Below are 14,017 nucleotides of genomic sequence, written 5' to 3'. Positions count from 1 at the left end.
TATAACCTAACAGCTTACATCTTTAATAAATAAATAGATTTGTTTAGTACAGTAAATAAAATAAATTTAATTAATAAGCAAAAAAAAAACAATGTAGAATAAACAACACAAGACCTGAAGTATCTTGCCCAAGCTCAGCTTGTTCTTTCTAGGCCTAGAAGTCTTACAAGCAGAGGGGAAACTCAGGCCAAGTTGGATTAAATCATTCATCCTCTCTGTTTCGAAGTTTATCCCTTCTTCCCAGTAAGCTAGATACGTGTTCTATATCCTTCCTTTCTTGCCATCAGTTACGAGGAAGTATAGTGTATGGTCCAGAGAGTGATTCACTATGACCATACTTCGGGCTTTGAATGAGTGAATTTATTAAGAATGTAGCAAGCCAAAGTAAAAGAATAAATACCAAGAGATAGATAGATGATAGGTAGATAGATAGATCATAGATAGCGGAATAAATAGACAGATTAGATGATAGATAGATGGATAGATAGATGGATAGATAGATAGATAGATATCAAAATGTCACCAAATCGGATACTCAAAACACCTGGCAGAAATCATTTGGGGAAGCCCATTTAAAGGAGCCAATAGGAGTTTCTGTTACAGTCCCAAGCAGAGGAGAGTGTCCCTCCCCTGTGGTGAGGCTTCCAAGAGAAAGAACAAATAGCAGAAAGGTGACATCATCAAATCAGGGCCTTATAAACATCCAGCAGAAACAGACTGGGGAGGATGAGGACATTAGCTAGAGTTCTCAGTGGAGCTTTCTTTCCATGGCTGAGCTTCCCACAGTAGTAGGTACTGGTACATCATGTCGTAAACTAACAATAGCAATCCTGTGATGGGAGTGGTTCACCGTCTGTCTTAGTGAGGGTTTTCATTGTGAAGAGACACCATGGCCAAGGCAACTCTTATAAAGGACAATATTTAGTTGGGGCTGGCTTATAAGTTCAGAGGTTCAGTTCATTATCATCAAGGTGGAAGCACGGCAGAGTCCAGGCAGTCGTGGTGCTGGACCAGTTGAGAGTTCTACATCTTCATGGGAAGGAAGCCAGGAACAGAGTGTTGTCAGGCAGCTAGGAAGAGAATCTCAAAGCCCACCTCCATAGTGACACACTTCTTCCAACAAGGCCACACCTACTCCAATAAGGCCACACCCCCTAATAGTGCCACTATTAGGGTCAAGCATATTCAAACCACCACAACTTCTCACTGTTTAAAGACATGATGCTTTTACTCCTGCTCTGCTTTTTCTCTCCCCTCCCAGACAAGGGACCTTGGAGAATACTTTGAGACAAACATGCTTGTGGGGGTAGGGCAACCCCACTTCCAGAGCCAGCTTCTCAGTCAGCTCAAACAATATCTGACAATTTCCCAGTGTTCTGTACATCACAGGAAGCTATGGGAGAGAACCAGTATTATGTCCTTGTCTCCAGTACTTTAAAGTTGTGGTAAAATACTTTTAGCAGGAAGTTTACCATCTTAGTCATTTTAAAGTGAGCAGTTCTATGGTGTTAGGTACATTCAGAACACTGTGCAGTCATCTCCATCCACCTCCAGACTCTTCTGTTAAAAGAAAAGTCAAAGCTTTGTACTTGTTAAGTAATGACTCACACTAAACTCTACCTTCTCTTTCTAAGTGTCTGACTTCCGGGTCCCTCGTATGAGTGGAATCACATACTGTTCATTCTACTTAGCACAACGTCCTTAAGGCTCATCCATAGTGTGGTGTGACCTGGGTGGGACTCCCTTTCTGGTCTGGGAAGCCTCTTCTGTCTTTAAAAGTGGAATAAATTCTAGTTTCTGCCCCCACTTTAGAGGGTAGATAACAGTCATGAAGGACAGCTTTCCTAGGATAAGAGGCAGGAGTAGCAGTGAAGGATGGGTAACCTGCACAGCCAAGGCTCGGGCATCAGGAGACTTACCTGTACATGTGCTCAGTAGCTCATCCTATGATACTGATGCTTTGGGAACTGACACCTGTAAAGTAAGGAGGGGAGTATTCTGGAACTTTCCTCCTCACCTAGATGTTTTCCAAAGACAGGTCAGGGGGAGCCCTCTGAGTCTCCAGAGGACAAGGACAAAGACCAAGACACAGACTGTTAAGGGCTGGTCTCTCTGAAATTCACATACTGAAATGGCAATACCCAGTATCTCAGAATGTGGCTGGATTTGAATACAGGGTCTTGGAAGAGGTGATTAAGGAAACAGGAGACCAGCAAGGGAAACTGCAACCTAATGTGACTGATCTCCATGTAAGAAGGAGAGATTAAGCCACGGGACACAGAGGGACACATGAAGAAGGACACAGAGTGGCATGGCAATCTACAAACATAGATCTCAGGAGAAACTGGCCCTGCCTTCACCTTCACCTCAGACTTCTGTCCTCCTAAACTGAGGAAAAGTTGTCTGTCACTGAAAGCAGCCACCCAGCTTGTCGAAGTCTATGGTGAAAATCTGAACAGTCTAAGTCAGGCACAGAGTCAGGCTGCAGCTCACTGAGAGGCACAGAGTAGGGCTGCAGCTGACAGAAGAGAGATCCCTTCCTATAGAGGCATCATAGAGGGGCAGCAGCTATGCCTGGCCTGAGTCTGGTGGCCATCTGAGGACTTCTGTGGAGGATGGTCTGAAACCACAGAGATGTATAAATCTTGTGTTTTTTCTGACTCATATGAAGTTCATCTGGCAGCCCCAGGGACTTTATGGAACACTGCCAGTCATTTGGGGACTTGAGATGACAGCAAACCTACTGTCACCAGCTGAGGGCTTTCAAAATCTCATTGGATGCCCAGTGAAAGGACAGGAGATGAGGGACTGTACAGAAGTCATATGTGGGTTTTGTTGGCTTGACCAGGGCGCTGAACTCAGTTGTAGGACTCCAGTGGACTGAGACAATTGATGGAGTCCAGCCATGTCCGACCTGGAGGGGGTTGATTCAGGAGGACCATCAGGATTCACTCAGGAGGGGTGGCAAGGGTGCTATCTGGGGTCTCATTGTTCTTCACTGTGCCCATCGTACTTTCAGTTTCCTGAAGCCCCTCTGCCAGTCCCGTGCAATCCAAAAGATGTCAGCCATGGGTATGTGACAGTGAAGGTAAGCCAGCCGACTTTTCTCTGACCACAGGACATAGATGATATGTGAAATAACAGGGACCATTGAGTTGTCAGTCCACAAAGGTACAGATGGGAAAACAGCGAACAAAGCATGGTAAATGGGCGGAGCCCTTGGTGGAGCATACACTTCTGATTGGCCAGGACTTGGTCATGTGACTACATCGACTATTACCAGGAGAAGGCATGTCTAGAAATGCCAGCATGTTTCAGGGAGATGGCATAAAGTGGACGTTAAAAACCCTGATGGTCACCTTGCCAATAGAGTCATCCAAAAAGGACTGTGCAAACAATCATATTTAAGAACCAAACCGCTGAGGAGCGGAGACAGCTCAGCCAGTCAGGCACTCACACTGCAAGCATAAGAACCTGAATTCCATGGGAAAACTAAAGCTAGGCGTGGTTGTGTGTGTTGGTAACCATAACCACTGGGAGGCAGAAACAAACAGATCCCTGGGCTCGCTCACCAGCAAGAATGGTCTACTTTGTGAGTTCTAGGCCAGTGAGAGGTTCTATCAGTAATTAATTAATTAATTAATTGGATCGCTCTTAGGGAATGTGTCTTAGTTATTTTTTTTTTATTGCTGTGGTAAAATATCATGACCAAGGCAACTTGTAGAAGAAAGAGTTAAATTGGGCTCATGATTTCAGAGGATTAGGGTTTATGATAGTTCAGCAAAGGCATGGTGACAAGTGGCTGGAGCAGCGGTTGAGAGCTCACATCTTTATCCCCAAGCAGGAGGTAGAGAGAGCACATTGGGAACAGCACAAACCCATCCAACAAGGCCACACCTCCTAATCCTTCCCAAGCAGTTCCACCTACTAGAGACCAATTAGTCAAACACATGGGCACATGGGAATTATTCTCATTCAGAATACCACAGAATGATACCAAAGTTGACCTCTGCCTGTCACTCATGCATGTACATGCACCGTTGCATACATTACCAGCCATCACACACACACACACACACAGAGAGAGAGAGAGAGAGAGAGAGAGAGAGAGAGAGAGAGAGAGAGAACAGTTTTTCATAAAGTAGACCTGGAATTCTCATGTCACCATTTGTTTTGTAGAAAATCGACTCCCACTTGAAAATTATGAAACATTGCTAGGACTAAGTCACTTAGAGAAGGAAGCAGGAGGCTAAGTTGTTCTGACTCTGTTTGCTCCCAATTGCATAATCTTTTCACATCATAATTAAAACCACCTGGTGTGTTACTTAGCCGCTGATAGCTCCAGCCATTGTTACCTAGCCTTTGGGTCTTTGAGCCTTTGAGCTGAGGTGACTGGGTCGGGCAAGGTCAAATTATCCCCTGCAGTGGCTGTGGAATGTCACCTGCATAAGGAAGACACGTTTTGCTTGAGTTGACACCAAGATTACTGTCACACCCTCTCTCCCTCAGCCAGGGACCCGCCTGCACTTTGTAGAGATGGGCTCTGGCCCTGCCATATGCCTCTGCCATGGGTTTCCTGAGAGCTGGTTTTCTTGGAGGTACCAGGTAAGGGAAACTGGGGAAGATTCTTCCCATTCAGGGTAAGAAGAGGTGGTTTAGATGGTGTGGGCCAGCCTGGGATGTTATGGATGAATCATCCAAATTGTGACCACATGGCCTTAACAGTGCTGGCTATAGGAAGTTTCTTGGGGCTGTATTGATTCTCGAGACATCTGCATTATGAGTTGGCTCTTGAGGACATTCTGCACCTCCTACTGGGAAATCTTAGTAATGAACACAAGTAATATGCAGTGGCTTTGTCAGACAAGATGTTCTGCTCAGTACGCACTGGTGCAGGGCACAACCCCACCGCTGTCCATGGCAGTCTTAGGAGCTGGGTTCCATCTAGCTCCATGGGAATGAGACTAACAAATGCCATGTGGCACTTTAGGTAGAGCCATTTACAAGTCAGAGGAGGAAGAGATACAAGCAAGGAGCATTAGCTAGGGACTGGCAAGTCTACATGGCCATGCCTTGGAACTGATTTGTTTTCCAGATACCTGCTCTGGCCCAGGCTGGCTTTCGTGTTCTAGCTATAGACATGAAAGGCTATGGAGACTCATCTTCTCCTCCTGGTGAGTTGGCTGTTTTATAAATTATAGATGTCCTGTATGGACATGTTCTCTGGTCAACATCTCTAACCCCTCTGAGCTCCCCAGGCCCCTCGAGCTTGCCCTGTTCAGGTTGAACCCATCTGATGAAGCTCTGATCCTCTCCTACAGTGTCCCATATCTTTGGTCTTAGATTGCTCTGGCTCTGTACACTCTGAGTGACCCAGGAGGCACATAGGCTTGTGCTGAAAGGAGCCCTCTGCTGGTCAGCAAGGATGTAGAATGTAGGATACAGCATCTATTTCTAGAAAGGTTTTCATATGCCTAGCTGAAAGACTGAATCTGATTCCTCAGCTTTCCCTCCCCTCTGCCCATTTTCTGTATGAAGGTGTTTGATGCCTCACGTCCATGGGCTCATACAATAGCTAACCTTTCATGACAGGCTGATCTCATCTACCGTGCGGTCTATATGATTATCCCTGTTGAATTGTAGCTGTTCCTCACTTTCCAGATGAATGTGTTCAGTGTTCAAACCACCGTCTGCCTATATATTCCTCCTCCAAAGACCACTAGGTTGCCCCCATCTTTTGACTACTTTGATTAGCATTGCTCTAAACATGGGCATGCACAATTGCAAATGTGCAAACACACAGACACACACACACCTGTGCATCTCTGCCTTCCATTCTATAGAACTGCTGGATTCTGCAACCATTGTAGTCAGATCTAAGCCCTGCAGCTACAGAACCCAACAATGAGCATTAAACAGCTTCTCTATCCTGAGGCCATTTGTAAGTTTATGAGCATTTTTCTGATAGGAAGAGTTCTTTTGTATCAAGTTCAGGAAAGACCTTAGTTCAAAGGTCGGCGGAGCCCAGGTGTGGAGGCAAGGACATGATGCAGCCAAGCGTGAACACAGCTCCTCCAAAGAGCAGCAATGCTGTTGACAGCTGGCCTCTCTAATCTGCTTCCCACTGCTCTTAACCACAGTGATCACAGCTGGCATGCCTGGCTCCTGTGCTTGAAGCCTGCTGACCTAGACTGGGGCTTTGGCCACTCACAGGACCATCCTCCACATCCCTTGACATGTCATGCTGGAGGGAATGGTGGGTCATTCTCTACGTGTGGCAGTGTCTGCTCAGTGTCTCCTGTCTCCTGAAGGACATGAAACTCAACTATAGACTAAAGGGAAGCTTTCATCCTCAGAGCCCAGGGAGTCAGATTTCTAGTGTTAGTAATGAGAATACTTGCTTTATATTTCTCTCAGGACAGTCTGCTTGGAATTGCCTGGGTATGATTAGTGACGTAATGACATTCTGAATAGAGCCAATTAAAAGAGAAGGATTAGTCCCTGAAAGTCTGGATGCCCTAGTGTTGGGGAATTCGAGAGCAGGGAGGTAGGAATGGGTGGATGGGGGCACACCCTCATAAAAGTAAGAGGAGGGGGATGGGATAAGGGGTTTGGGGGGGTAATGGGGAGAGAGGATAATATTTGAAAGGTAAATAAATAAAATAGCCAATTTAAAAAAACAGATAATGGAACTGGCGAGAGAGAGAGAGAGAGAGAGAGAGAGAGAGAGAGAGAGAGAGAGAGAGAGAGATTAGTACTTTTATTGATTTTTTTTTTTATATTTTCACTCCCAATATAATCTTCAGGTACAATTTGGTCCTTATCAAAATTTCAATGGTTTCTTTTCCCCCATGAGACAAGGACTTGCTATTTATTTTGTTGGCTGGTTTCAAATTCACTCCCTTGCTCCACCTTCCAAGTGCTCAAGGGCATATTTTTTAGACAGAAATAGAGAAATTTTACAATTTATGCAGTACCACACATATCCACAAAGAATTGAGTGCATTTTGAGAAAAACCACAAATCTGTAAGGATTTGAATTAAATATTGTGATTTAAATATTATTCCAAGTTCATAGTAGTTAAGTGGTATGATTATCAGTATAAAGACAGAGGGCAGGGGTTCTAACAAATGGAGCAGACTAGAAAGCTCAGAAGTAAAACTCTCTGTCCCTCTGTCCCTCTGTCCCCCACCTCACACCTCAACTGGCCTTTAACAAGGGTTCCAGGAACACACTGCAAGGAGGAGATAGTTCTTCAGTAAGTGACAGAAGCTCAAAAGCTCAAACAGAATCAGATTAGGCTTTTATCTCATGTCATATTCAAAACCCAACTCAAAATAGACTTAAAAAGTAAACAGAATCAATATATTGGGAATTTTTGTTTTGTTTCATTTTTGATAAAGAAGATTTCTTGTTTATAAAATTAAAATTACACTTTCTTTCTGCCTCTCTCTCTCTGTCTCTCTCTGTCTCTCTCTGTCTCTCTGTCTCTCTGTCTCTCTCTCTCTCTCTCTCTCTCTCTCTCTCTCTCTCTGTGTGTGTGTGTGTGTGTGTGTGTGTGTGTGTGTGTGATGTAGACCACTATAGTCTTGAACTCACAGAGATCAGCCTGTCTCTGCATCCTGGATGCTGAGGATGATTAAAGGCATGTATGGGCATGCCTGACATTTATTCATTTATTCATCCACTCATTTCTAATTACAGAGATAGAAGAATATGCCATGGAATTGCTGTGTAAGGTAAGAAGCCTCTTCAGTGACACCTACAGCATCATTTCCATCCCGAGTTCCTCCCTGACATGAGCTAGGAGCACAGGTGTCCATCTAAACCCAGGAAAGCACCGTGCATAGCTTCTGTGCTGACTCTCACTGATCACGGAGGTGATCGTTGTAAACGACAGCCAGCACGTATAAAGCATGGTGCGTCTTCCAAATAAAATCAGGCAGCCTGATGTTGCTGCCCATAGTTGACAAGTAGTAGATCCAGATACGAAGCCTTCTCTACTCCACTCTCTCCACCCCATCCTGGGTATCGTCAATCACCAGCTCTGTGTGTAAACTATGGCTTCCCTGACACAGAAAAGCTTCCAGGCAGGACTGTTCTCCTGCCTCAGGTTCCCAGAGGTGACTCTTCTCATATTCAGTGTCTTGCTTGAGCCTCCCCCACCAAATCCCAGGAATCCACTCTCATCTCCCATCCCACTGTCATCTACTCACCTAGCTTCACATTTATTTCTGGTGGAATCCTCCCAGGATGGGTGCACTGGGTTGCTCCAAAGAACCACACTTCCTGCTTGGGGTCCTGAGGTCAGAACAAACAAGATGAAGAGAAAAATCCCTTATCCTCCTCTCTTTGAGGTATCGGTAGTACATCCACTACTAGGAATTGGCCCAAGAGAACTAATGATGAGAGAGCCCAGACCCCACTCTTCAGAGCAGCCCTGTCTGTAGTAGCTTCAAGTGGAAACAGCCAAGCACCACTGGCTACTGACTTGGTGGGTACTACACCATAATCCATGCACTGGAAGGTTACTCAGCCACGCAGAGTAGTGAAGCAGTGGACCCTGTCCTCACATGAGTGGATGCGGAAGCTATCAAGTTAAGCAGAAGCCAGTACAAAAGCCACACACCATGCAACTCCATTTATAGAGAGTGTCAAAAACAGGCAATCCAGAGGGAATGAAGATTAGTGGCCGCCAAGACACAAGGGAAACCAAAAGGAAGTGAAGCCTGTTGGGTACAGGGCTTTCCTCTAAGGCAGTGAAAGTTTTCTGATACTGCGATGGTGGTGACAGTTTCACAACTCTGATTATACTAAACCCACTGACGTGTGGACTTTAAAGGGGCTAACCATAGGGTGTGGCATATTTATAACACTCCTTTTGAAAAATCACCACAATAATTTTAGTGTCAAATTGTATTTTAAAAGCTGAAGTTGGCTTCAAATGTGAGGTCAGAGAAAATGGAATTAAGGTGCCTGAAAAGCTTTCCTCAGGTGCCTGAAAAGCTTTCTCACCACAGTTCCCTAAATTCCTTGTAAAACCATTTCCCTCAACTAATACTCCTAAATCTGTGTGACAGGTCACCATATGACTCATAGTTTTTCTAAAGCTGGGCTCTCCTTTTATTTAATTTCCATCTTTAATTGACAAGTGATGTGTTCTGTCACACATAATGAGGTGTTTCATATCTGCTCTAGAACAGTCACATCCAGGTAACTGACAGATGCATGACCGCACATAGTCATCGTTTTCCGATGACAGCACATGACATTCAACCGACATCTTTCAAGAACATATTGTCACTGATTATGGTCACTTTGCTACACAGTATGTCCCTGGAAACGTATCTACCTTTCTCTAGTTGTACTTACTAGAGAAGTAAACAGAATTGATATATTGGGAGTTTTGTTTTGTTTTAGTTTTAATAAAGAGGACTTCTTGTTTATAAACTTAAAATCTCATTTCCACTCTGTATCTCTGTCTCTGTCTCTGTCCATCCTTCTCGTGTCCACTGCCTCAGCCTCTGTTAACCAGTCTTCCATATTACCTCATAGATAACCATTCTAGACCTCATAAGAATGAGCCTCTCTCTCTCTCTCTCTCTCTCTCTCTCTCTCTCTCTCTCTCTCTCTCTCCCTCCCTCCCTCTCTCTCTCCCTCTCTCTCTCCCTCCCTCTCTCCCTCCTCCTCCCCCTCTCTCTCTCTTCCTCTCCCTCTCCCCCCCTCAGCTTATTTTTACTATACCATCACGTTCTCCGTGTTGTTACAAATAAGATAATGTCACCCTTTTGTGTGTGACTAGTATCCCTTATGTGTATGTACCCTTAATGTTCTGTGTCTTTCGTCAACTGATGGACACTTGGGTTGACAACACCATCTTTAGGCTCCTGTGAAAATGCTGCAGTAAACATAAGTGGTTTTTATTTTGAGGTGGGAGACTTTATTCTACCCATGAGCCTCCTGTATATTTATAGCCTTGGGATTGCACATTGAGAATGCTGGATACAGCATAGCAATAATATCGTTTAAAGTTCACTGGTGTTGGGAGATGTGTCTACACCCAGCTGGTTCTTCTACTGTGTGTGGCTTTGAGTGTGGGAGTTTAACCTTTGCAGGTCAGGCTCTGGAATGTAAGATGCAGTGAACGGCTGGGGCTGTGCATTTTACAAAGTTCTTAGGATCCAAGTGTGATTCTCAGCTTGTGGAGACTGCAGAGGACACTGAACTCACTCTGACCTCTATGATGAACTAGAATGTGGAAAGGTGCTCTCGTGTACTTCAGCAGGGTGTGTCACTGCTGAACATCTCCTGGGGTCTGTTGAGTTCCTAGAAGCAATGGCAGAACATGAAGTGAAGGTGTTTGTGTATGCTTCCCCAGGACAGAACTCATGGTTTCTATCAGAAACTGCAAGAGGTCTCAGGAGACAGAGGGACCACTGTGATTCAGGAAGGGATGGGGGCTCCATGGCTTGAGTTTCCCTGGGGCTCATGCTGACAGTGTGTGGTATAGAAGCAGGCAGCTATGCCTCTCTCCACCTTGCCTGTCTGATGCTGTGTCTATGTGCTCTTTTTAAAGGAGATGGTGACATTCCTGGATAAGCTGGTGAGTCATTCCTTCAGGACGATCTCTCTGGAGAATTCTGAGTGGATCTTGGTAATGAAAGGAGAGCTGGAAGCCCTGGACAGCTGACTGTTGGTGACTATGAGCAGAGAGGACCAGGAGAGGGAAGGCATAGGCTCTAGGTAGTGTCGGGAGAGAGGATCTGTCCCAAAACTAAAGATAGCCAAGGGAAAGGTTTGAGGAGGTCTTTTTGCTGTTCATTCAAGAAAAGGGAGTTCCCTTTGTTGGCTTCCATCCACAGAAAGGAATCTTGAGCATCGGGGAAAGATATGAGGGAACAATTTTAAAACTTTTATTTCACAACTCATTAAAACTTGAGTCCCTTCTGACAAATCCCAGATCATTACATGATGATGACATTGTTGGGAATGTCAAACTCAGTCACGGGAATGAAAGCCAGTGGCCACGGTAATCTGCAGAGTGCGTGTACTATTCCCCAGACTGCTCTGCCATGTCCTCTGCCTCACAGTATTAGGCTGGAATGCAACCACTGCAGGGTGGTGAGAGAGAGAGAGAGAGAGAGAGAGAGAGAGAGAGAGAGAGAGAGAGAACTTGTGGTTAGTCTCCTGCCTTTAAGGAGATTAATTCAAAGCCTAGTCATTTGTGGAGGAAGAATGTGTGAGAGATAGAGTTAAGAATGGTGCATCCCTTCGAGGGGCTCCTGGGGGTTCCTGTTGGGCTTGTCAAGGAGAGCCTTTGGCTCTCTACTCCCCATCTCAGAAATCCATCTTCATGTTTCTTCTTGTTTCTCTAGGGAATCCCTCAAGCAGTGTTCATTGGCCATGACTGGGCTGGTGTGCTGGTATGGAACATGGCTCTGTTCTACCCTGAGAGAGTGAGGTAAGCCACCAGGTGCACTAGGATTTACTAGGCTGGACTTAAGAGTCCCTCAAGGACTGCTACAGGCTTCTCTGTAAAACATCTAGACAATAGTGCGTAATAGGGACGGTAGCCACACTAAGCTACTGAGCTCCTAGGAACAGTCTCTGACCTAATAATTGACAACAAGGCAAATAATTCAGAGACAGAGTGTCTTGTAGGAGCTCAGGGATGACTCTGAGTGGGTGGATAAAGAGGTGATAAAGGGTTCCTAGCATCACATCAGTAAGCAGCAGGAGAGAGTTCACCCTGTTCAAACTTTAGAAAATGTGGCCTTTAAGTGGGCAGTGAGGCACATGCCTCTAATCCCAGCACTTAGCAGGCTGAAGTAGGAGGATTGTGAGTTCAAAGTTACCACAGGTTAACTCCACAGGGGATGGAGAAGAGACAGGACACATGATTCTATCCAAGACAGAGTGACAAATCACGTCACCTCCTAGGCCTTTGTTTTTTTCAACTTCAAAGCTACCACTGGAACTTGTAGCCAGACCCACATCCTGAAGTGCTGTGCAGTGTGCAGCTCCCACGGCATGGCATGGTCCCCATCACAGCGTCTACAGTCATTATCAAGGCTCTGTGGGGAGCTTTGGATGGCCTGGACGCTAGCAGGTGAAGTAGACCTTGTGGCTACCCACAATTGAGCTGGAAAGCTGCAGTTAGCACCTCTGTCTCTGTGGCCACAGCTAATACAGTCCCTCCTCACATGGTGAGGTTTTGAAGAACAGAACCAGAGAGTACTTCATTCAGTCAGCCATAGCCCTCTTCACAAAGTGGAGTTATATCAAAGACTGAAATGAACCAGGCGTCTCCTAAAACATATACATCAGTCTTCTTTCCCTGTCTCTCTGTCGTATTAGCTTGAGACAGGGTGTCTCCCTGAACTCTTTGGATAGGCTGGCTAGGTAGTTCTCTCGGGATCTGCCTCTCTCTGCTCCCACAGTGCAGGAAGTTGCAGGCACTTGTGGCTGTGCCTGGCTTTTTAAATGGGTGCTGGAGATTTGAACTCACGTCCTCATGTCCTCACGTTTGTAAAGCAAGTGCTTTTATCCACTGAGCTACCTCTCCTGATTCCTCATAAAACACTTATAAAGTGAATATATTACTGCTACACACACACACACACACACACACATACACACACACACACACACACACACACACACACACAAACTCCTTCCTTCCCTCTTTCTCCTGTTTCATTTAGACTGAAAATAAGAGTTTGGTTCTTAAAGATTCAGATTCACCAAAAAAGTTACCGTATAAATATATTATAATGCTGTTGAAAATAAACCAATGGGAATGCTGTGTAGCTTAAAGATGGTCATATATGTTGTTTTATTCAATTTAATCTCTTCCCAGCAAAAATTTGGAACATTTTACTGGCCGAAAGGAGGTTTTTGCCCAAATAGCAGCCTTGAATGAGACATCCCAGCATGCCCTGGTCTCCAGTCCCTCCTGTGTTCTGTCTCAGTCTCCCTAACCCTTATTTCTGTAGCTATTACTTCCTATCACTCCCAGAAAGGGGTGTGTGTGTGTGTGTGTGTGTGTGTGCGCGTGTGTCCACATATATGTACATGTGTCTAAGGCAGGTAGGTTAGGAATCAGAGTTCTAATACCATCCACTGCCGGAATGAGACTTCATCTGTATAATTTTCCTACTTGAGCTTCTCTTTTGACCTGATATATTCTTTCTGAGTCGTGTCTGTCCGTCTCCTCACCAGGCTCATTGTTTTAATGTTGCTTATTCCTGCAGAGCCGTGGCCAGTTTGAACACTCCGTTTATGCCACCAGATCCTGATGTGTCACCCATGAAAGCTATCAGATCTGTTCCAGTTTTAAATTATCAACTGTACTTTCAAGAACCAGTAAGTGTGGGACACCAGGAGTCATGATGTCAGTGTTGTTGCCTTCCTCTCCCTCCTTCTCTTCTGCTCCCTCCCTCCTTCCCTCCTTCCCTCCCTCCCTCTCTCTCCCCCCCTTCCCTGTCTCTTTTAGTTTATCCTGCCTCTTAAATATTCTGAAGCATTAGGTAGAAATGACTTTGCAAACTGGCTCAGGCATACAGATCACAGATCCAGTGAGTTCTTGTGAGTAGGTGAACATCTCTCTGTGTCAGTCTGGGTGGCCCCAAGCTGAGGAGCAGGAGACAGTGCCAGGCTAGCTCCTGTGCCAGGCTGGCTCCTGCTGCTTCTGTGATGTGTAGAGCAGGGTTCTGAGTGCCCACTTGAAGCTCCTGTCCTAGGGCTCCTACGAGGAACCTTGTACTCTGCTCACTGACAACTGAGCCTTGTGAAATGGCACTTACTACCCAAGAGCCCCACAACAGGCGTGTTGGAGTGTGGGGTTGCTCTAGGTATCCGTACAAGTTCCACAAAGATGCCTTTCAAAGACAGCCTTGGACTGTGGTCATCTTTGTGATGGGGTCTGACATTACATTGGACAGGGATTTTTTCTGAGAACACCGTGAGTTGCCTGATCAGAAATAACAAGAGTCCATCCCCAGTGCACTCTAACCA

General features: G+C 45.4%; 1 protein-coding gene across 1 annotated transcript in view; it reads left to right on the top strand.

Moving 5' to 3' along the window:
* The window catches only part of Ephx2 (epoxide hydrolase 2), a 37,850-nt gene that overhangs the window by 14,742 nt on the left and 9,091 nt on the right, over positions 1-14,017 (top strand). Inside the window, exons 6-12 of the mRNA XM_028758821.1 lie at positions 3,020-3,088; positions 4,510-4,605; positions 5,096-5,174; positions 7,706-7,740; positions 10,578-10,604; positions 11,377-11,462; positions 13,255-13,366. Coding sequence (XP_028614654.1) covers positions 3,020-3,088; positions 4,510-4,605; positions 5,096-5,174; positions 7,706-7,740; positions 10,578-10,604; positions 11,377-11,462; positions 13,255-13,366 — 504 coding nt within the window. The remainder of the gene's footprint in view (positions 1-3,019; positions 3,089-4,509; positions 4,606-5,095; positions 5,175-7,705; positions 7,741-10,577; positions 10,605-11,376; positions 11,463-13,254; positions 13,367-14,017) is intronic.

This window comes from Grammomys surdaster, unplaced genomic scaffold (genome assembly GCF_004785775.1).
Source record: "Grammomys surdaster isolate TR1022 unplaced genomic scaffold, NIH_TR_1.0 126219, whole genome shotgun sequence".
NCBI lineage: Eukaryota > Metazoa > Chordata > Mammalia > Rodentia > Muridae > Grammomys > Grammomys surdaster.
This window is presented reverse-complemented; position numbering and strand designations above follow the sequence as displayed.